Genomic DNA, 24,512 nt, shown 5'->3' on the forward strand with positions numbered 1-24,512 from the left:
TATTGACTTTTTATTATCATTATTAAATACCTTGTGTTGCAGGTGTATACTTATCTATCAAATCCTTTGTTTAGGGCCCTCTCCATTTCCAGTAATCAAGCCTTGCAGATATGCCCCTGTGCAGCCATCCAAAGCACCTTTTGGATTGTGTTCTGGATCTTTAGAGGATCCCAGCATTGGACAGCCATAGGAAATGTCCACATCATACAGGCAGCGATGTGGTCATCTGAACAAAGGACTTCATGTCCTTTAAAGAAGGAAATTTTGTAACCAGGACGTCACATGACCAAGATTAGTTAGAAATAAAGAAGAAAGGGGTCCTAAGCAAGCAATGAGCCCATAGAAGCTTTGCTTCCCTATATTTTTCATTGACATTGATAAAGATTACAATATGAACAGAAGAAACCCTCCAATTTGCATTGCCTATACTGGCATTCACCATTGGACACCATCCACCTTCCGGCCCATTCTTCCTAGTAAAGCGAGAAGCAGGTTCACACTTTTGTACGGTTGTAGTCGGGACCCTTGGACACCCACTGGGACATAAGCTCCTGCCTAAAGTTTCCTTGTGGATGATCCAGCTCTGGGGTAAAAAAAGGGGATCTATTGGGGCCCAAAGATAACCTTTAAACATGGCTATTTTATACACTTGTACTCAACCCATTTCTACAAATTTGTACCTTTCACCTAACCCAATAAGTAATTATGAACACTCCAGCAGAATCCTAACACTTATTAAGGCTTAAAATGTAAACCGGTTGCTCAACCAATTCCCTTTAATTCTACAGAAACCATTAAAAATATTATAAAGGAAGCATCATTGGTTGATTGGTGACTACAGACAAATGCAATTGGTTAATGAGTTCCCAAACTTGTTCTGGGTAGAACACACCATCATACGTCTTCTGTTAGCTGCCAAAAAGTCTACACACAAAGTCTTTTCATCACAAGAACAATCTACAAAGAAATATCAGGCTGAAATAAGAGGATAAGTGTATGAAACCTCGATATGTACTGTGCATTGCCGCTTGTTACCAAAGCATGCCGTGCTTTTTAATTGGACAGTACAGCACAACCTGATTACTTTCAGACAATTCCACATTTCTAATTTTGAAGTGATTAAAACCATCCCAAAGGTGTACTTCTATACTACGTTAGCTAATGAAGGGTATCACTTGAACACTAAAACTTTCACATCAATCAATACAACAATCTACTTCCTTTTTATGTTTATTCAGTTGTGTAGTGACTTTCCCTTGGGTACTCTACTTGGGCAATACTCATGAGTACTTGAACCATTGCAGAAGGTCCTTCTAGATGTGGTTGTTTAGGATCAGAGTATCTTACAGATTTAGCTCTTCATATCCAGCACATCCAGTTGAAAAGCCATCTGGGGGACATTAGAATGTTCTCAACAGTTGGTTGTGGACACCAAGGTGGAAGATGTGGACACCACACAAGGACAGGACATGGGGCAAAGCTGGTGCTATAATTGGAGAAGGGGACGCACAGTAGGTGGTATACTATGATTGATATGATGATGTGGGAAAGGTAAACGGTGGTAAGTAGAGGAAAGAGCAGAGTCCTCCAAATCAAGGATCCGAGTCTTCTGCCCCATGGGATATTGGTGGCAACAAATGGTGGCAAGACAAAACATGTATAAATCTCTTCTTCAATCCTAATTATTGAAACCCTTCAAAGGAAAAATATAGAGAATTATTCAGGTGTAAAATGGGTAAATCAAATTGTACTTCCACTACAATACTATGAAATTTTAACATCCATTTAGCTATTATATAAACGCTAGCAAAGCCAATGAGTGTGGAGGGAGTAATCCATTATAACTTCACAAAATGTGACCACACTTACATAGCTACATAAATAAATATATTTATTTGGTGTTGTTTTATTTATACAAGTAGAAAGTTTGATTTGTGTTTATTAAAAAAATTTGCCATATATATCCATATGGGGTCAGCTTATTCCACAGAGTTGAAGAGGGCAGAGATAAAAGCCAGACATAACAGAACAGAGGTAGATATAAGAAACCAACTGAATTGCTCTGCTTCTGAAGTATTATGGGGAGCCATTGATTTCTATAATATAATATATTAATATATTAACCCCTGTTCTTGGATATTGAAACTGGGAGTATGTCTTCCCACCCTGGTGAAACATTATTGGGAGTAATTGGGGTTCGTGTTGCCCCCCCCCCCCCCAAACCCCCAACTTGCTGTAAGATATTTGGAAAACAGTGCAGTTGTGGGGTGTTACGTGTTTCCACTCTGCTGTAAGTTCTTTGGGTAGTTTCCGAGGATTGTATTATCTGTATCTCATTGTAAAATTAGTGGAAATTAATGGGAAAGTTAGGGAGTGTTTTCTTTTTCCATCACACTCCTAACAACTAACTATTTTTTTTACTTGGCTTTACATTTTTTAATGCATTATAAACACCCATAGTCAGAGTATAATTATATAGAGATTAGACGCATGCATCCTACCAATACCCATACAGCCATATACCTTGTAGGCCGATGCTGTGCCCTGTGAACTGAGCTCTTGACCATTGTTGATTATACCTAGAAAATAAAGTCGTATGTATCAAGAGATCCTTGAAGGACAGATTTTGGACATAAAAGTAGAAGTATCTCATAGCAGTCAATTGATTTACATTTTTATCATATTGCTTTGTTTTAAAGTGAACCTTTATTTATTATATACTCAAATATAAACCTAGATTATTTTGATCAGAAAATAACATTAGAAAAATTATCTCAGTTTATTTTTAGGTCACACCTAGAGGCATGTCTTGGAACTGCATTCATCTCTGTTTATGTTAAAAAAATATACTATCTGGTGTCTCATCTTCTTTCCTCTCTCATGCCTAGCACCCTGATCCCTGCAATGGAACAAGCAAAATACTGTGCAAATACTAGCATGTCCTTCGTTCCCCCACCTGTTAGGCATTGTAGTTGGCTCTTCAAGCACAAAATGCTGTATAGTCAAATGACAATGTGAACAAGTACATGGGATATGATAGTACATGGGGACTCCAGAGGTACTCAGAATGACAGAAAGATGAATGATCATTGGTTTCTAGAGGTTATTAGAAGTCACATTTTGAGGTATTCTGTCTTTAAAGCATCTTAGCCAATACCTTGCTGCCTTCTCTTCATATTCCTCCGCACAAAGCAGAAAAGTACCAGCGCGATCAGAGTCAGGACAAGAATGTTTCCGGCTATCAGTCCAGCAAGGAGCTTGTAATCAATTGTCTGATGTTCTGTATGGAATAAGGGAACACACGTGGTCTTTATTCACCATTGCACCACACATTCATCAGAAAAAAAATTTAAAGAAGATGAAAACCCTAAATGGATGACTTAACTTTAACCAAACTTAACCTAACCAAATTGAGGTCAATCACTTGCTCCCTACTGTCTTGCTATGACTACAAACCTTGCCCCCATCATATATATATTTGCTATTGAATAAAGAAATGCTGGGAAATTTAGTCTGCCATCTATTAGTTTTGCATCTTGAATGTCACATGGACACATAAGACTGATATCTGCGCTATATGAAATTAAAAGATGGGAAGAAATAGCTGTAGTGCAGTGTGCAAGCACATTTGTCCCAAAAAATTCTGTCTACTATTTTGATTCTTTACACTGTTTTGGCTTATCAATCCTTCTACAGATTTGAGATTAGTTGGGCTTTAGGCATTGTTCAACTGTCATAGGGGCAGGATCTTACCCAATGCATGTATGACATGCCAAGACTCCCTAGCCAAATGCCCCACTGTGCATTTACACAATATTATTGTTTTTTTGTCTTTCTCTTTGATCTCATTGTTAGCATCAATTCCAGATTCACCTATACAAGAATGAGGGGTGCAGTAATTACCACTACAGGTAGGCAAATATAATAATAATATAATGGACAACACTGACCTTGCTGTGGGGAAGGTGCTGTGACTTCTTCTAGATTGGGAGATCTCTCTGTAATAGAAACATTATTAGATTTTCAGCTTTTATGGTCAGGACTCTCATTGTCTATTGTTTTAAAAAGATATATAAAAAATAACAATGTGTAAAAATAATAGCCATAATTTATATCCAAGGATGTAAGTATACCCATAGCAGACTATGCAAATGCTATGGGGCCCAGAAGTAAAGGGGTCCCTGAACTCTTTTGTTACACAGTGTCAGGTAGCAACAGCTTTTGGCATATACAAATATTTATCTATATCTTTCTCTTTCTCTATCTATCTATCTATCTATCTATCTATCTATCTATCTATCTATAAAATTTGCTTTTAAGATTTGGCGATAAGAAAAATAAGAGGGCCCTAGTAGTTTGAAAATGGGGTCTTATCGTATACATGCTGGCTTCTATCATAAATATGGTATGGTTCATTTATATCAGGGGTGCCCACACTTTTTTGGCTTGTGAGCTACTTTTAAAATAAGCAAGTCAAAATGGTTTACCAACAATAAAAAGTAGGACTTAACTCCTGTACACGGTAGAGTTTATTTTGAAAGGCAGGGCTCCGTGATCTTCTCACTTTGCCTTTGCTACCTACTGGTAGATCGCCATCCACCTTTTGGGAACCCCTGGTTTATATGGTATTGTGAGGATATCTATTGATTTTTAACATTTTTTACAGAACATTCATACGAAAAATGCAATAGAATGTACACCAATACAATACAAAATAAACAAATGTAAAATATTTCTCACCAGTGTAAAGGTTGGTAGTTGATTCTACTTGGATTGCTGAAAGAAAAAATGCAATTTAATATTGACGATTATTATTATTATTATTATTATTATTATTAAACAGGATTTATATAGCGCCAACATATTACGCAGCGCTGTGCATTAAATAGGGATTGCAAGTGACAGACTAATACAGACAGTGATACAGGAGGAGAGGACCCTGCCCCGAAGAGCTTACAATCTAGTAGGATCAAAATAAGGATGATTTTTAAAATGCAGAGAAACCTAAGTTTCCCCTAACAACCCTTTATTCCACCACTTACCCTCCACTTCAATATCAACAAAGTCGCTGGTGTCTCCGTGTTTGTTCAGTGCTGTACAGCTATATGTGTCAGTGTCGCTGGGCTTTACATTTGTCAAAAACAGCTCCAGCTTCAGTCCGGTCACACTGCTCACTACGGTTTTCTCTCCTTTGGTCCAGGTCACTTCAGCCGCTGGGTTACTGTCCACCAAACATCTCAGAGCCACAGAATCTCCTTCCTTCACGGCCACGGTGTGCTTCTCTAAAGTCATTCCTACAGGTCAAAAAATTAGGAAATTAGTATTCAGGTTTTCCAAACACAGCTGTCTGCAAATGTTTGTCAAATTACAATTTTGGAAAAGAAGCTCAAAGAAATTTCCCAAGGTAAGGAGAACTTTTCTCTTAGACATTTGTCCCCAGAGAAGGCATTCCCATTGGAAAATTTCCACTCATCTGAGGACAGATCTAGAATTTAGTTTTTTTTTACACTTTTGGTATATTGTGGTCACAGTTTATAGATGGCCCTTTTCCATTCTAACATGACTGTGCACCTGTGGGTAAAGCAAGTTCCATAAAGACATGGTTTGATTGGTTTGGTATAGAGGTACTTGAACGTCATGACCTCAACCCTACTAAACACATTTCGAAAGACTCGGGAAACCAATTGGTGAGCCAGGTCTTCCCATCCAACATAAGCAACTGACCTCACAAATGCACGTATGGCTCAACAGTTAGACCCCAGAAATTGGAAAAAATTGAATGCCTTCCTAGATGAGTGGAGGCTGCTAGTGCTGCAAAGGTGTGACCAACTCCATGGTTACAGAATTGGATGTTCATTGTGCCTACATATGTGTGATGTGATGAATAGTCAGTTCTATACCAGTATACTCAAGAGTCTTACACAGTTCTCACCTTAGCCCTATTGAACACTTTTGAGATGAATTAGAAAGCTGATTTTACGACAGGTATTGACCATTATTATTTTCTCAGTTCATAAATGATCTTTTGGCTGAATGAGTACAAATTCCCATGGATACCCCCAAATATTGGAAAACCTTTGGATTGTATGTGAGGATAAAGGGATAAGGAGGAGAGCACCTCCATATTACGGCCTTGGTTTTGGAATGAGATGTTTGCCGAGCTCTTATAGGTGTGATGCTCAGTGGTTCATCAACCCTGGGCCATCCAGTGTAGGAAGCTCTTATCAAATTTACAACAAAGCCTAATGGCTTATTACATGGCAATGGATAAATAAGAAACAGCATATAGAACATATTACCTGAAGAGTCAACGGCAGTACTGACAGTGATGGTTGGGGGATCTGAAACAAGAATAAACTAGATTAGTAAAATATCATAGATTTGTTATTCCAAAGGAAGTCAAGGCAACCACATCTATCTGTAGCCATCCCTTCCCATACTTGAGTTGCCCTAACATCTACATTGCAGTGCAAAAACTGGTATTTGCTTCTATATCCTGTATAGTATTAAACACAAAGTTTGCCATTAATCTTGGACAAGATTTCATGCCAATTGGGCTCCAAACTAGTCCAATCCACATTTAGTATTGGTCATCCCTATGTGAAGTATATGATACTTATTTATGGCAACCACAGTGAGACAGCCAACATGTCACCCATTATTGTCTATGATTAAATTCTGGCATTATAACTTTGCTTAAACTGAACCAAAATGCAAATAATGAAGAAATGGACCTGGAGAGGCTGGAGAGGAAATGGCTAAATTATGTTGGAAGTTATCCAGCCAGAAAATAAACCAGGCTCTATCTGACTTAAAAAGTTCACATTGTAAAATTAAAGTGAGCAATTATGAGAAGAGCCGGTACAATTGTGCAAGACTAAATGGAAGGCGGAAGGTCAGATTTAAAAATATGCAATTCCAACTTTTATTTACTATTAGTTAACGCAATATGACCCAGTTCACGAGATTCAAGCTCTTATGTGGACAAGATATATTTCCAGATCTTATTAGCAACTAATTAGAATACAACTACAATACAAGAATACAACATTCTCAAATCTGTAGGAATACAAGAAGTTCCATGTATTGTACTTCTCTGCACCAGTTTTTTTCTATGTGCTCACAGCAATAAAACACACACAGTACAAGGCAATAATAGATCTACATAGGGCACGCTTCATAAGTGACAGATAACAGATGTGCCGAGGTATGGCTCAGCGCCTAAGACGCGGCTGTTTGGCAACAACAATCAGATGAGCATACACTAAGATTAGATTCTGGTACGGCATTCCTAACATGCTTGCAATGGAATCCAATGCTGAATGCAAACAAAAATCACATTTATTTTTTTATTTACAGAAAAAAGAAATGTTACTCACTACTAACTGCTTATTCCTTTTAAGTCCTGAAGTATTACTTTGCAATGAGTTTTGATATTTATATGTCACATACAGCCAACAAGTATTTTTGATGTTAAGATATTAGGCATTTTCCAGTATTGTGGAAATACTGAATCCACTGAATCCAATAGTTGCTATTTAAAGATTATTTCATTTATTATATTATTTGCTATTTTTAATATTAATATTATTATTTATTTTGTGAGTTTGTCACACTGTATGCTGCATGTCCCAGAGCTTTCCTTTATAGCCACTGATGAAGCAGCAGAAATACTTGTTACTGGGCTCAAGCATTCCTTTGATTCCGATGATTCTTTAGGCATGGTGATCACATGATCTGCCACTACTCAGTGTGGTGACAGATCTATTAGACAGAATCGCCAGATAGACTTCGCAGTGGTCTGCAGAAGATGAAAGTGATCTCTAAAGCCTGTTGCAGTTGAAGCTCGCATTACTTTATTTAATGATCCCCTGGCATGGAAAACGTGGGAGTTAAATACATCCTAATTCAAAACCTATCACCACATTTTATACTTTTTTAAATACTTATTATAAGTATTACAGTATTATTATAGTTATTTTTTTATTACACCTATTATATGTAATAGTTAAATATTTTACATTATCATTTTATAACTACTTTTTATTTTTTTATTATTATTTTTTATAAATTTGAAAGGGAAGACACCTCTCCTTCTGTCTTACCACCACGGCGGTCGAAATTAAAGGGGAATCCTGATCTTGAGCGTGGAGCTTTCCTCTAATGTAAAAAAAATGCTGATCCTACACATTCACAGTGAAATCTGCATTTTTTTTTACATTTTCCATAAAGTGTGTTACTCGATCTCGCACTTATGCAGTACAATATCAGGTGGCGTAAGAACCTGGAAGAAGGGAAAGAAGATGGTGGTGCCAGTGTCCAATCTGTGCCAAATCAAAAAGGGAAAACTGGATAGCGTAGGATCTACTTGGATTGCTGAGGTATTATGTAAAATTTTCTCTTATAATTTTAGATCCAGTAAAGGGTGAGAATCTCTTTTGGGTTCCTTATTGTTCTCTGTATCCATGCTCAGAAGATTGACGCGTTATATGTGTCCTAGTAATTATTGGATAAGTAGGCGGAAAGTCATAATTTTGAGTTCTCTCCCGAATATAATACAGGTTTTCCAATGGCAACAGTTCTTGACAGTTGTCCAAAGGAGAAGTTCTTTTACTTAGAAGGGATTTTCTCATTTCTTGTTATGTCTTTGGGAAGTCAAGTACATTATCTCAATGGAAAAAAGTTGCCCATTAAGTTTAGGATTGAGCTATATCAGTTCACTAAGCAATCACATAGATTACTGGAAGCAGTTCCTATTATATCAGTGCAAGGGAGAGTAACAGCTAAACCAGATCTAAAGAAGCCACTGACACTTCCAGGTAGTGTTACTGATTCCACAAGAGTATACATTTTCTGAGGATATAACATTTAGGCCAAATTTCACATTGCCAGATCCAAATGCCAAAAATTTTTTTTTTTGATGGTTCACAATTCCAAAAGGCTCATAGTAGAAAGTGATCAGGTTCTACTTTAAAGGCTGGTACTGCCTAAAAATGTCTTCTGGTATTCCCTAAGCATCCTTTATTAACTGCACCACCATGTCCCACCCTTCCATTCTAATATCCTTGGTACACGGAAGATGTTTTTTAATTTCCTCATCTCAAAATGCTGAGCTTCCAGGAGCTTCACAAACCATTCTGAACAATTTTGCTTCATCGCTGATCTATAATAAACTTTTGGGGAGGATTTAGGATTTTGGAGATTGACAATTTTGAAAAAGTTAAAACAACCACAAATGGTAGTTTGGTTTTAGTTTGGGGTAGACTTTTCTATCTGAAGTTCATTTATTCCAAACTTCACAGCAAAGAAGTGTGATTGCCTAACTCCGATACTTGCAATAAAATTTTGATACTGTCCATTAAAATCTACATAGCATATTGTTGTGCATCATGGTACAATCATGGGGTTCCTCCCGAGGTTGCTAGGTGATCCTTCAGCAATTTGAACAGATCAGTTGCAACTGACTCCAACAATTATTTTGGGTTGGTATTGGCTGAACTTGCCAGAAATGTAAGTATTCTCCCCACACTAATATACTGTGAGCTGTGGATATAGTAATTATAGCAGAGGTTCCCTGAAGACATAATATTATATATATTTAAAGGTTCCGTAATATAAAATATTTCAAGGTTCTGCCATGTTAAAATGGTTCAGAACGGCTGTTATACCATGCACAACTAGAAAGTTCTGAGGGTCTACTTACACTGAACATCCAAGACAAAGGTCTTTCTAGTTGAAGCGTCCACCTTTGGTAAGGACACTTCACAGGTTACAGACGTTCCATGATCCAATAGACTTGGGGTAAATGTCAAAGATGTGCTTTCCAAAACCCCATTGGCATTATCCCTCCACCATTTCACTAGCGATGGTGAACAGATTTCAGAAAGGAAGCATGTCAAGGTCACTTCTTCTTTGGCGACCATCTCTCCAAAGACAACCATCTCAGGTTTCTGGGTGAGATCTGTCTTGGAAAAAACACAGACCATCAACATCAGTAACCAAAGCATTTCTGTTGCAGAACTAAATTTGCCCAAATAGCTGAATCTTGTTTTAAATAACCTGCTGAAATCTGTTTAGAAATCAGCACTTCTGGGAGTGCCAAGCCCCTGCTTCTCCCGCTGTGCTCATGGGTTCCTCTTACTGACCTCCATGGTACTTTTGGGTCCTGCAGTGGTGAGGAGATCAATAGAAGTTAGCGCTAAGCATGGTGGGAAACTAGGAGATCAACCCTTCTAAAAGTGTTGGATTCTAACCAGACTTCTGCAGGCAACTTATCTCCAATGTAATGGAAATGGAAGAGTGGATTGACCTTTTATGTGTTAAGAGCTAAAGTAGGCAAAAAAGTATAGAATGACTCACCTGTCACCTGGATGGTTATTTTGTTAGCCATATAATTAAACTTGTTGATGCTGTCTTTGCTCTCTTCGAACCTGAAGAAGTAGGTCCCCGAATCTTGTTTTGAGGCATCCGTTATGTGCAGTGTGCAGTCCCCAACATTTGGGTCTCCTTTCAGGTAAAAGTTTTGTTTCGTTAATGCAATGGACTTATCATTGGAGGCCACCACACTTGCCAAATCTGTTTTCCAGAGGCCGGTGCTGTTGGTGAACATCTTTCTGTTGTTAGCAGTAAATTGGCATGGAATGGACACACACAGACCCTCCTGTATGACAATGACATTGGAGTCTACCTGGAGAGAATACCCATCTTGGGAACTTTGACACCAGCTGCCTGGAAAATAAGAAAGTACATCAATGGAAAAAAAAGCGGCTCTACCAAGAACTTTTTGGCAATCCTCTAATGTCTGATATTTGCATTGGTGATAAAAGTTTGCAATGAAAGATGGAAGACATACATAAATACTGCTTTGTTCAGAGATGGTCATGAAACAAGGTGATGTGAGAAGTAATGAGCTCTGTCCCCATGTTGGTCCTCCTCAAGTGTATCTACTAAACCTCCTTTGACCCATAAATGAGGACCCTTGGCCTGCCAGAATGGGCCTGACTGATTTAGGTTCTCCAAAACTGGAGAAGATAGATAATCCTGGAAGAATCACAATGATCTATCTTCTCCAGGGTTCGAGAAAAAATCAGGCAATCAATAAATAAATCAATCATATGTAGTAAGCACTGGCAACCAATCAATAATTACCGTATAATCACCAAATAGTCTGCAATGATTCTCTTAGCTCTTTCTATGGTATACGTTTTTGGAACCCGTGAACCATAGTAATGGTCCATTTTGACCACAAGCACATGCTTACCTTTCCAAACCTGAAACATGACTGCAAAGTATATCCAGATCCCAGAACCAAATTCCATCTTGACAAAGAGGACAAAAGATCTGTGAATCAAAAAGTGGAAAATTTAAATCTATCATTATGGCCATGTAATGAAAGCTAATAGGGACTTGGCTACAGAAATGGATATATCAATGGACTAAACTGTTAATTTGAATCAGTGGCGGTGCAAAATGAGTTATAATGAGTTAACACACCCTACTCAGCCACCAGGCTGCTTCATATATAATATATACAACATAAAATATACATACATATGTGCATCCTTAATATAAGTATATTTATATTATCAAAAATTTTAAATAGAATGGTCACATTGAATATTTCAAATTTTATTTTTCCCTTTTCAGGGTTTTTTCATGATTTCTAGAGCCCAATATTTGAAATTTACAGTACACAGCTGAATAAGATCTATGCTTCTCAGGCCATGCACAATCACCTGCTGCTCTTATTGGATCAATTGGAATATGGAGTTTCAATTAGAAGAGGGCAGTCAAGAAGATTCCATCTTTAGAAGATCCTAAATCATAGAGGGAAACCCTGCATGCAAATTATATTTAAAAGAAACAACATACATTTACAACATTTAAATAGAATAATATTAAAAATGATTAAAATGTAAAAAAAAAACTATATATATATATATATATATATATATATATATATATATAAATATACTGTAATATATACATTAAAATAATATATAAAAATAAAACACACACACACATATATATATGTAATATGAAAAATAAAAATACATAATGCAATACATATACATAATATAAAACATACAGTACATATAAAAACAAAAAAACAAATATATACATAGTAATACAAAAAAAACAAAAATCCAAAACTTGCCTCCAGGCCTTTATACTACATAGTCTAAAAAACATAAAAAACAACCACATTGGCTCATTTAATTTTATTTTATTAAATAAAATCAATATCAAACAGTCACAACAGTGTAGTAAGTTGTAACTGTTGTCCTTTAATGTCTATTTATAACTTGTACTCGCTTGATATTTATACCACACGTTGTCACCTCTCAGAAATGGCATGTGCCATTAGAGTAAAATGTATTTCCTTCAGCAATGATCAGCTCTCAGGCTCCACTGCAGTGAATCAAAGCTTTTTAAATCAGTTCATTGTGTTTTTAATAATATTATTATTATTATTTTTATTAATGTTAAAGAGACCCTGTCTTTGTTAATTTCAGCAACAATCTACCTACTGATTTAGAATATTTTTTTATATTTCATGAATGCTTTTACCATTGTGTGGATATCTAAAAGCCCTAAGATTGAAGTTGGCACAACTATGTGATGTCGGCAGTCCCAGTAGACTTAGAACAGACACCCTCTCCAGGAGCTACATAAAGGGGGCAATCATAGGAGGAGCAAAGGAGCTGGGCCAACACAGATAGTAATTAGACACACCCTAAACAAGAAGGAGGCTGCTAGGTGCATAGAGAGGGGATGTTGTGCAAGAGAATCGACCCCTCTGGAGCTGTCATATTTGCTAGCATGTCCAACGGCACAATGGCTAAAGGGGCAAAGAGGGGGCTGGGCTGTGATATGGGACTGACTTCAAGTTAGTCAAGATAGCCCACGCAGCAGCCCATAAAACATTTATGCAAAAAAAAATGCTGCAAGTGAGTATTTAATCTAATTGATTTTTATATGCCTTTAATTGCAATTTTTAAGATGTATTAACCCTTCATTTGCCATGAGCTTGTATGCATAAACATACAATCATATTGACTCTTACAGATCAATATATCAAAGCACAAACTGATCGTCAGCTGACTTAAAATGCTCTCATTAATCCACACCCCACAGCCCACACAGGCAATATAGTGTTATAAATACACCAGATGTTCAAATGACTTGGATTTCCCAGCGAAGAATGGAAAACCCAGATGTTCACCTAGTAAATTCTAGGTAAATTCAGAGAGAAAATGTCCTAAAAAAGCAATCAATCATCCATTGATTTAGGATACATTGTTTATGATTATATATATGCCCTGTAATATACTTCCAATAAATTGACATTTACATTGGACTAGAGCTTTTAGCACAGCATGCTGTATAATATGAACATCTTATAGAAACACTTAATATATCTAATTAACTTAATGAAATTACAGCATTATTCACAAAGATAGATAAAGAAATAATTTCTACCTTACCCACAGCACTCCCAGATCCTCCAAAGTTCAAAGCCTAAAATAAAACTTGATAGGAGGCAACAGAGTAAATAAATATAAACAGGAGTGTGTTAGGGGACACCAAGTGGTTGGGAACTGGTATTGCATTAAAGTGGAGTGTTTGCTGCTACAACCTTTTACAATTTGTTCTGTTTGGTTGCAAATGCAATCAAAGGTAATCTAAATAACAAAGTAACCGAGTGTTCAAAAAAAGTTACTGGATGTTCAAAATGTGTTTATATATTGGAACAGTTTAGGATTCTAAAATGTGAAATGTTAGAAGTAATTTTATTATTATTATTAATATTAGGTATATTTTTAAAAAGGCATTTAATAATTTGGATGATTAGCATTTGTGTCCGTATATATTTTTTTTAAACATATGAATAAAAATTTTCTATAGGAACTGATTTATTAAAGCGCTACGAGACTTGAGATAATAAACTATCATGTGAGAACCTGGGTGATCCATCAAACCCGGAACGGATTTATTAAAAAGCATTAGCTATTAGCAAATGTTTTTTTTTAAAACTTTCAAGAGGGTACTGGAAGAAAAATGGGGAAGGGGAAACATAAATACTTTAACAACTAGATAAAACAAAATAAATGTACAAACATGACATCTGTAAATGTAATATTCCAAACCAGTTACTACAGTCTTGGTAGAAAAGTCCGAAATAAAACGGTAAAGTACTCGGGAACACGTAGATAAAAAGGTAAGGGGTGACGGGGGATAGAGCAGTAAGGAGGTGATAGAGGGGAAGGTTCCTAAAATGGGGGGGTTGCTCCTATAGGGGATCTGTATAGGCATAACCAACAAAAGCCTACTAAACAGGAGAAATGCTTAAAGAGTGGGCCAGATAGGACACCAAAATTTTAAGTGAGAGCAAATTAGTCATGGTATTCGATGGTTGTCATGAACTGCGACCAATAAAACCATGTATTGGCCCCCTTCCTGCCAGTGCCTCGAATTCTTGCCGGGAATTTATTTGTCTCCACCTAGCCATGAACAGATTGTAGAAGGATTGGGGTTCCACCAGCAGGTGGATATACAGGAAATAGCGACCATGATAAGGTGCCTGACAACTGAGCTTTTATATGCCTTCTGTGAAAATGAGTTGTGTATTAGGAAAAAATCGGGTCATCTAGGATATCTTGGTCCGACATTCGATGAACCATGGACCCAACAGTAACCCAAAAATTCCTCAGGAGGGGGCAATTTGAGAATATATGCAGGAGCCAGCCTTTCTCTGTCTTTCACCTCCAGCAGCTGTCTGATACAGCCGGGAAAATGTGGTGTAACCTGAGACCACCTTAAACAGGTTTCTTGGTATCTGCTAGCAATGGACGCCTTATGGGTACAGGATACTTTACTTTTGTTCTGTATATAGTGATAGACCCAGATCAATCTTCCATGACCTAAAAAATGTACGTGTGTAGTCGGGGGTGGAGTTTGTAAGAGCCTATAAACAACAGATAAAGCGTGTCTGATGCCACCCTCACCTAAGCATAATTGTTCAAAAGGTGTAAGGGGTCTGCAATAAAGTAGAACCGATCAGAGGGTAGACATAAAGTGGGAGATCTGCAAGGTCTTCCAAAAATCTAATTGGAACTTGCCCGAACCATCTCTTAACTCTTCTGGGCTGGCCCATCTGCTCGATCTGATAAAATGTAATGCTCTACATATATGTAATATATATGTAATAATTTGAAATTTGACAGGGAGTTAAATTCATTCTGGGTTGTCATGATGTTAGGCTAGGAGATAATAGGATTGGTTATGGCAAACAAAGTCATTGGCGTAAGCCGCAAATTTCTGGACCGAACACCTCATGTAGAGATAGACAGTGGGTCCGATACCAGTCCATTCACTCTAACCCTGGCCATGGGTTTAGAGTAGATAGCCCTTATCCATGGGAGCATTCGTGGGCCAAGGCCTATGTGTAGAAGGGTATTATCCATGTAAAGCCAATCTACTCGATCAAAGGCCTTTCCAGCATCTGTGGACAATAACATGAGCGGAATGTGTTTGGATGTGGCATAGTATATCCAATTTAGTACTCTGGTCGTGTTGTCTCTGGCCTCCCTGCTGGGCATGAAACCAACATAATCGAAATGGATAAGATTATGCATAATCTTAATTAGTCTGGAAGCAAGAATTTATGTAAAAAGTTCGAGGTCTTGATTAAGAAGGGAGATAAAGGGAAAGGGGATCTTTACCTTCTTTGGGTATGACCATGATGGTGGCCCGTAGGGAGTCCAGAGAGAACCGATCACCTTCAGTAAGATGGTTATAGGCTGCAAGAAAGTGAGATGCTAAAGGATCCTGAAAAGTTTTAAAGTATGACAGAGTTAGGCCATCTTGCCCGGGAGTTTTAACGATGGGAGTCTCTCTTATGGTTATTTTAAGTTCCTCCACTGAAATAGGCGCCTCTAGCATCTCCCTCTCGGGTACAGAAAGAGAGGGCATTTTGCACTCTAGGAGATATTTTGGGATTGCCTGCACCCTCTCTCCTATTGGCGAAAGGGAAGATGGTCCTGAAATGTTGTAAAGTGTTGAGTAGTATTGGCAAAAGGATTCTGCTATATCTTTGGTATGGTAGATTTTACGTCCACAGTTGTCTATGAGAAACAGAATAAATGAGTTTCTTGTACATGGCGAGCATTGGCTAATATACGGCCACTTTTGTTGCCATGTTCGTAAAACATTCTCTTGCATTTAGCAAGGGCAAACTTAGCCCTGTCAAGGCAAAGCAGTGAAAGTTTCTCATGGAGAACTCGGAGTTCTTTGCCCACTGTATTATCTAGGGAAAATTTGTGAGAGGATTCTAGGATTGCAGTTCAGTTGAGGATGTCACCTATCTCCCTCTGGCATTCCCTTTTGAGTCTAGTCGCATGTTTAATAAATATACCACGAATCACCACTTTGTGAAGCTCCCAGATTAAGAGGGGGTTGCTTTCAGGATTATCATTGGTGTGGAAATAATGAGATAGCTCAGAGCTGACGTCTTCTAAGACAGCTGTGTCTTGGAGGAGGGATTCATTTAGGGAGGAGGGATTCATTTAGGGAGGAGGGATTCATTTAGTCTCCAGTTCCAGGCAGTTATACAATAACTCAATGGAAATTGACACCAGAGCATGGTCTGATAAAGTTTTTGAGCCAATAGAACAGGACTGTATGCTAACCCCTTTGGATTTAGACGAGTCAGTGCAGCTATTATGTACTATAGGGAATCTCTTGTTACCTAACCTCGGAATCTTGTCATTACAAAAATGGGTTTCCTGTATGAAGGCTATTTGTGTTTTTAATCTGTGTAGTTCAGCCAATATTGTGGAAAGTTTTTCAGGGGTATTCAACCCTTTGACATTATATGTAACAACATGGACTGGGCCCATTACAAATAGAGGCTATTCAAAAGCTTTTAAAGCACATTAATAGTTTAGTTACTCCCAGGAGCAGGGGGTAAGAGCCTTGGAGAAGGTGAAATGGGGGAGGAGCAGGAGAATAAGACAGTGCAAGAAAACAGAAAAATATAAACAAACAATACAAAATAATCAATAACAGTGCAAATCAACTGCGCAAATTCCCTTAGAAAGGGTAGCTCATGTGGTCAGGGCGAGGCTCCCACCACCCGGGCCAGGCCTTTGAATATGTGCAAAATTAAGCATTGGGTGAATAGGCTAATGCTAGCTGTACAGGGGAGAGTACATACATAAATCAGCTTCTTTAAAACAATTTGTTTTCCTAAACTAGAAACATTGCAAACATAATTCAAAACAGTATCAAATAGAGAGACAACTACAAAAATATCTCACTGGGTCATCAACCAAACCTTCTGTAGAAAGAGATAGTTGATCATTTTATGCCAGGGGTGTGACAAAGCCCCTGTAGGCTAGTCAGTGGTCACAGCATGGGGGGATCAAAGGCGTAGGAAGATTTACTTGGGGTAATTTAAATGTTGCCAGAAAAGTAGCTAAGTCTCCCTGTTGACGGAAGGCGGCGGACTTGCTACCTCTGCGCGTGTGTTGAAACAGAAAGCCTCATCTGTACTTGGTATTGTTGTATTTCAGCATATGTAACAGTGGCTATGATGTTCAGTGGAGCACTAAAGTGTTGCAAGAGAGGTCAGTCAAGAACATCATAGGGCGATTATTGAAGGTAAACTCTTCTTGCGATCTGGACTCCTTCATGGTAGGTTCTTTAAAGTGGTAGAAGTGAACTCAGCAGATCACGTCTCTGGGTCTGTCTGGGTCTTGACTTTTTGGGCCAAGGGTGCGGTGAATACGTTCTATTTCTATACCATTGTTCCTTGGCTTTTGGAGAACAGAGAGATTGCAGCTGCATGAAGGTCTTTTGGCTCAACCGATTCTGGATGCCCTCGGATCCGTATGTTATTACGGCGGCTCTGGTTCTCCAGGTCATCATGCTGGTATAGGAGTTGTTGAAGCAATACAGAATGTTTGTTGGGGGTGTGGGTGTGGTTTTGTATGTGGGTGCAAAGATCTTCAGTTGTTCATTTCCCCTCCTCTATTCTAGAGCCAAGATGTGATTTAAGTGTGGCTAGTTCGGAGGGGAAAGAGTTTTGAATGCGTATAGGGTACGATTCAAAGTCTGTTTTGGTAGGTGGTGATCTTAAATACACGTCCCTGTCCCATATATCTGAGGAGTCCATGGAAGTTTGTGAAGGGCATGGAGGACATGTAGGTTCCCTGTCTTCAGCAAGCAAGGAAGGAAAGTTAGAAGATGAGTCTTCTTGTGAAAAGTCAGGTGGTTCCAGACCAGACATGGCGGCTTGATCGGTGTTGAAACTGGTGTTAAGGCCACTAGGGCCTGGGGTTTTGGAGCGAGCAAAAAAGTTCCTGATCTTCCATATTTTAGGAGAATTGGCTACTGGGTTTTTCCTTACCCATGGAAGTTAAAAGTCAGGTTTTTGGAGTTGTAATGTAATGTATGGTGAGAGGGGATTAGAAAAACCAATGTCTCTCTATTTCAATATTTGCTTATACACCCATAGGTAAATGCCAGAGATGCATTGTCCACCGTGTGGAGCTAGATCATAACTCTCAGAGTATGGCCCTCAATCAGAACACAACTAGTATGCAGAAGCTAGGACTCTGTAATGGGTGCTTCCTGGATCCGGAACGTCTTAATGCCAGTACAAAGATATTACTGTATAATATTATCCAGAATTAAAGACTAGGGATAGGCATAAATCAGTAAAACTTGCAGGATCCAACAAAGGTGGTTGGAAAGCACTAAGAAAAATTCCAGGCAACCACAATTGAAGATTAGAGTTCTCAGTTCAGATGTGGTTTAGTGCCTACTAAAGTGTAGCCAATAATAAGGGGAGCACAGTATAAAACAGGCACCACACAGAGAGGAATATACAGTATATAGCTGGTGCTCAGGGTAAATGTTGCAGCCAAAGTCCCATATTAAGGAGGACTTATAGTGTAGAAAGTGTAGAAGGAATAAATAAACTGTGTGCAGCCACCCACCAGCTTAGGTATTGCAGCCTTTGTATAAATGGGAGGATCTGTGACAATCAAAAGTAAATAGGTAGAAAGTACGGTATATGGGACAGTATGGGTGCCAGGAGGAGTGAAAGGTGTCTATAAGTATATAGGATCCTAATCCTTCTTTGGATGCCTTTGAATAAAGTGGATGTAGATGGATTGAAGAGCTGGTTAGGTGGAGTGGTGCCACGTGTCAATATGGCCTCTCAGGATTGCTTTTGTGGGTCAATATGGGTCCCAAAGAAGGGAAAAAAGGATACTGGTGGTGCCCAGGGTGTTGACTAGCCTGTGTAAATCTCCAGATCTGGTTGATGGGGCTAGATTCTGACTACAGCCGCTTGGTGAGTGAGCTGCCTTTGTGTGGAGAGAATGCTTCCGGGTGTCACGTGGTTAGATATCCACCCGGGGCTCCTCTGCAGCAGAGATTCACCCAAAGAGTGTGCTCTCTGGGTCAAAAAGGCTGAGGCTGTATGACAGCGTGTCAAGGGCCCCTGGAATTGGATCCCAAAGGTCTCAATAGTGACTGGACCCCTATAGGGTTCATTTTGTGATTACCGCCTTTGTATCAGACCTCAGTGATAGCTGTCTTCCAGCACTGACATAATTAGTTGGAGCCTGCAGGTGCCAGAGGAAAACATTGGGGAGACAGGTAAGTACTGACCTGTCAATGTAGCTTACTTAGGGGGAGGAGTTTAACAAAAAGCCATTTTCATAGAACAGGAAAAACATTGATAAACTTTTGGTAAAATTCTTAAAAGTTTAGGTGATTACACGCCTGTCATGTCATGTTTTACAGATATCATAATATATTTTTTTCAATCTGTCCCATGGTCATCTTCATTTTTTGACATATGTCTCACTGTTTCCTTTATATTGGCACTTGCAGGCTTAAGATATTACATTTCCTGTGAAAGTCACACTACCCCCCATTTTCAGGAACTTCAGAGCAGCTTACGGCACTTAATAGTGATAAGTGTGAAAATATTATTTTTAATCTTCTATTCTGCATGATTAGAATATGTATCAGCACTATTTACATTATCAAAATCTGCACTTCAACCATTTTGTGTCAAAAGCATGCTTAAAAGCATACCCATGCCTACCCCCTCCCCCCCAATAGACCACACTCATTATTGTACATATGTACATTTTTGTCCAATTAGGTGTTAAAGAAGGTATATCCCACTACAGAGGACAAGCAACAGGACTCTTTTGCCCAAAACAACATATATGCATTGGTCCATTGACGAAATGAGGTCAGAGCTTTGCCCACTTAGGTCCCAAAATTGTTTTTAAAAAAAGGTCAACTGGAAGCTTTTGGCCACCCATAGGGAATGAATGAGGGTGTTAGTTGTTTGGTACTGACCCCTTCCACCCACTTCCAAATGTTGGTTTCCATGCTGGAACCATGGCTGCCAAGTGGGTGTAAAGGTCGAAATGCTGGAACTCTTCTGTTCCCACCACTTCTCTGAAATTTAGCCTTACACTAACCACTAACATTTTGGGATGAAAGAGTTGACGGGACTGGTGCCCAATGGCCTGTTCAAGATGGCATAAATGTAAATTATAAATTGCTTTTCCATACTATTTGAAGTTTCTCTGGTTTTGTGGATTACTCTCGAAAGTTAAGATGATGTAACTGGCCGACAGACTCCCCTCCTCCCAAAACTATTTTATATTGGTTATTTTATTAAATTATTAGTCCAGTTTTCAACATTTGGTCCAGCTATAGAACAGAGCAAACCCATTGCCTAAGCTAACTTCAGTATATTAGCACAAAGCTTGGTGCAGTGCTGCCCTGATATTTATGGTCACATGCTCATAACTAATGTATATATCAGCTTTCAGGAAGCCCATTGCCCATTGGAACAGAGTGGTCTTCCACCCTGATGGCCACCACCAATGGGAACACCGTTTTTGACAATTGGCTTTTTGGAAGCAAAAATTATCATCTGTTAGGAGCAAGAAGCTAATTATATATATTTATTATATATTTTAAATATTTAGGCAACATTTCCCCCTGAACAGTTAGGGCCATTTTAAAGGTTAAAGTTGATCGCTATGTTCTTCCACAGGTTTAACCATGCAGCCAATAGCTCCCACATAACTGGAAGCAGTTGGAGATTACTTTGTTGTGTTTGGATGTGGATGTGGTAGACTGCTGAAGGAATGAAGACAACACAAGCTGGGGTTTTGAAGGCAAAATAAATGAAAGGTATAATGAGTAAGTTATATTGTCAGTCATATAACATACATTCAATACATATTGATAACATAAGAGACAATCGATCAAAGCAGTCCCATCCCCCCAGCAGAGCTGTAAAGGGGAATGTTTGGGACTAGCCTTCCAAACAATATTGATCCCTAAATGAGAACACTTACCAATCATGAGCGGTATAGTGTTGCGTTCTGACGCGTTTCACCTGTTTAGGCTTCTTCAGGGGACTTGTAAACCGCAGAAAGTAAAGCTAGGTATGTACAAAAAGTTGGGATCAATGCAAGGGATGTAGGTGCATCGCTTGTATACTTATGGTAAAAATTCAAGGAAGCGCCTGAAAGCACAAAGTCACTTCTGGTTATGTGGTTTCTTCTTTTACTTCTCTGGAGGAATTAATGGCAACTCAACCATACTCAAACTCACAACAGAGCGGGTATCAAACTTTGAGGTTGACAGCATAGCATTTTAGGAGAAGCATCTGGGAGCCTGAAAGTAACTAACGTTCCATTTTTTTAGTTTGTATGATCAGGCCGGTCATTATTGCAGGTCAAAAGATAATCCTTCTGCAATAATATGTCTTGCCTGCCTGGTTGCTCTGGGTGTCTGGGGTCAAAGCTGAACCTGCACAGAGAACCTTTGAAAACTGGCATTCCTGGCTTGTCTTGCGTATGCTGGGATGAATGGAATCCCACACAGTTGGAGAATTCTTTCTCTGTTCTATAAGGTAGATAAAATTTGTAGTTAAAGGAAAACTGGTAAATAAAAGCAATATTTGGTGATCCATTAAAAATGAAAGAAAGAACTCTTGACCAAAATAGACATCTCAATTGATCTCAAACATTTTTTTTTTAAATATTATATTTATTACCTATTTTAACTGTGTCTCCTCTATAATATTAAACAGGAGGAGAGTATTAAGAAGTGATGTGAGTGTATCATGACACCCTCTATATTGGGCTTCCTGTGACTCTATGAATATCCTTCATTAGTAGGGGTGATACTGTGGTGTTGCTGCACAAGAGAAGCAAAGAAGTAACCACATTCATTTCTTTGAAGAAAGTAAGTGAATATTCTCATGAGTTATATGGTATATGTAATTTATATTAGAGAGAGAGAGTAATATAGCATTGTAACCAAATGATGATGAAGAATGGTAATTGAAACAAGAACAGTGAGTTGTTTCTTATAATCAGAGTGCAGAGATGAAGATTTGTCATCGGGACAGAAACCAAAGGTAAATCAGACAAAACAGACAAATACAATATATATATATATATATATATTGGTGCAGTTTTTCACATTCCTTGTTTCATTAATACTCTCCCCAGAACAGGAATGAGGGTGAATCTATTTACGGGGACCCTGGATAGCATTAAACTCTAAACTTTTTAAATATTTCCTGTTCTATCCAGAAATAGGAATATATATAACCAAAGAGATTTGGAATTGACATTCTCATGGTTAGAATAATAAACCTTACTCTTGTGAATCAAGTAAAAAAATCTGGAGATCTCTAATGGCTCTATGGGCTATACTTTTAGAGAATGGAGATGTTTTTTTTTTAAATAATTATGGTATGTAATAGGAGAGCCGTATTGTCACGCTTATAAGATATAATGGAAATTTAGCAGTGACATTGATGTTGATACATGTAAATATAACAAATATATATATATATATATTTATATTTATGGTAGACAATATCGCAGAAAGAGTTTACCTTCAATAATCACCCTATGATGTTCTAGACTGACCTCACTTGCAACACTTTAGTGCTCCACCAAGCATTAAAGCCACTGTTACATATGCTGAAATACAACAATATCAAGTACAGATGAGGCCGTCAACAGGGAGACTTTTCTGGCAACATTTAAATTACTCCAAGTAAATCTTCCGGACTGGCCTACATGTTGATGTTGATATGTGTAAATATATCACATATATATATATATATATATATATATATATATATGTATATATGGACAGTAGAAATGTCACTCTAGATTGGTGTTTCTCATCAAGGGATCCTCCAAATTCTTCCAACTGATCACCACACTAATGTACAGTGAAATTATAGCAGGGGTTTCCCGAAGACCAGAAAGTTATTTCAATGATAGATTTCTAATGATAGATTATATTTTGAAAAGCAGTGATGGCACACAAGGAAATGTACGTATTTAAGAATGAATAGTGGCGTAGTTCTGGAAATAATGTATATAGATATACATTATTCTATATACATTTAATTCTGATGGCACTTGGCATTTGGTATTACTATAATGGTTCCTGTGGAATCTTGGGAACAATAAGGAACCAAAATCTCCCAAAACAGATGTAAATTGTAAATGTCACTCTTTATGAATGTAGGATACTCAGCACTCCCAGAATCTTGCCAGGAGTGTCATGTCTCTTTACCTTTTAATTATTCTTCCTTTTCCCCATTCTCGTTCTTTTAAGGTAGAGATTAATATCAAGGGTGAGTCATTACAGAATAAGTGGGCAGATTTCTCTGAAATTGTCATCCGTTTGGTTAGGACTTATAGCCAAAGTCCTTTCTTCATATCTTGCTTTCAATCTGTCTCCTTGTTGTCTATCTACGGATGACAAGTCTCCTTGATGCCTTTGATCTAGCACTATGTTAGGTTAGATTTGACATCATACTTCCTCTAAAAACCACACTCACCCTTTGCCTTTAGGAAATTTGTATCGTAATAGGTGTGAAAAAACAATAAACATTTCTCTACGCTTCTGCAAAAATGTTCGTGCATACTGATACAAATGAATACTGCAATTTTTAAGTAGTTATTTTAAAATGTGCAAAATAATTCTATGCTTGCGAGTGGGCAATGGCGTGGATGTTTTATTAAGACACAGAAAAATAAAATAAACTTTTTAGGTGTATCAAATGAAGATGTATTATAGTGTAATACACGGGGGGTTATGGGGAATGACGGTGGTCTCCACCTCCCTTTTCAAAATGTGACTCCTCAGGCTTGTTGGTTATTTATCTTATGACCAATCAATGTATTATTTTTTTAGTCCACTTTACAGTATGGGGTAATAGTCTTAGACATGTACACTAATCTTAATACAGAACAGAAATGTATGTGGTAACTGCTCTCAATGTGTAGTACTGTTTTCTTTCAGGGGTCACTATGATGATGAAGCTCTTCTTCCTACAAGGTAGTACACAGTTTGTACTTTTTCCTCTGCTACTTTCCTTTTGCTTTTTTGTTTTGTGACCTTTTCTCTTTTTATTGCTTTTTTTCCCT

The 24,512-nt window shown here is 38.1% G+C and overlaps 1 protein-coding gene and 1 long non-coding RNA gene across 6 annotated transcripts in view; one reads left to right on the forward strand and one right to left on the reverse strand.

Annotated features, from left to right (window-relative positions):
- Window positions 1-24,446, forward strand: part of LOC140340799 (uncharacterized) — a 36,180-nt gene extending 11,734 nt beyond the window's left edge. Inside the window, exons 1-4 of one of the 2 annotated variants that reach the window (XR_011922735.1) lie at window positions 12,813-12,950; window positions 21,098-21,246; window positions 22,145-22,299; window positions 24,388-24,446. This is a non-coding gene — a long non-coding RNA (uncharacterized lncRNA). Of the gene's footprint in view, window positions 1-12,812; window positions 12,951-21,097; window positions 21,247-22,144; window positions 22,300-24,387 lie in introns of those variants that run through there. The other variant, XR_011922736.1, reaches the window with a different exon arrangement.
- On the reverse strand, window positions 1,215-13,527 carry LOC140340798 (sialic acid-binding Ig-like lectin 12). Of its 4 annotated transcripts, none has more exons than XM_072426180.1 (12): window positions 13,488-13,506; window positions 11,736-11,836; window positions 11,261-11,340; window positions 10,360-10,728; window positions 9,704-9,961; window positions 6,300-6,341; window positions 5,043-5,294; window positions 4,741-4,776; window positions 3,951-3,998; window positions 3,158-3,280; window positions 2,524-2,579; window positions 1,215-1,693 (listed from the first exon to the last, which is right to left on the reverse strand). In XM_072426180.1, the coding sequence occupies exons 3-12, from the start codon at window positions 11,316-11,318 to the stop codon at window positions 1,679-1,681; spliced, it is 1,257 nt and encodes a 418-aa protein (XP_072282281.1). In that variant the 5' UTR covers window positions 11,319-11,340; window positions 11,736-11,836; window positions 13,488-13,506; the 3' UTR covers window positions 1,215-1,678. The 4 variants fall into 4 exon arrangements, with proteins under 4 accessions (XP_072282281.1, XP_072282282.1, XP_072282283.1 ...); XM_072426181.1 differs by having other exon boundaries at window positions 11,736-11,816; window positions 13,488-13,502; XM_072426182.1 differs by lacking the exon at window positions 11,736-11,836 and having other exon boundaries at window positions 13,488-13,527.
- Window positions 24,447-24,512: the final 66 nt, after the last annotated feature.

This window comes from Pyxicephalus adspersus, chromosome 11 (genome assembly GCF_032062135.1).
Source record: "Pyxicephalus adspersus chromosome 11, UCB_Pads_2.0, whole genome shotgun sequence".
NCBI lineage: Eukaryota > Metazoa > Chordata > Amphibia > Anura > Pyxicephalidae > Pyxicephalus > Pyxicephalus adspersus.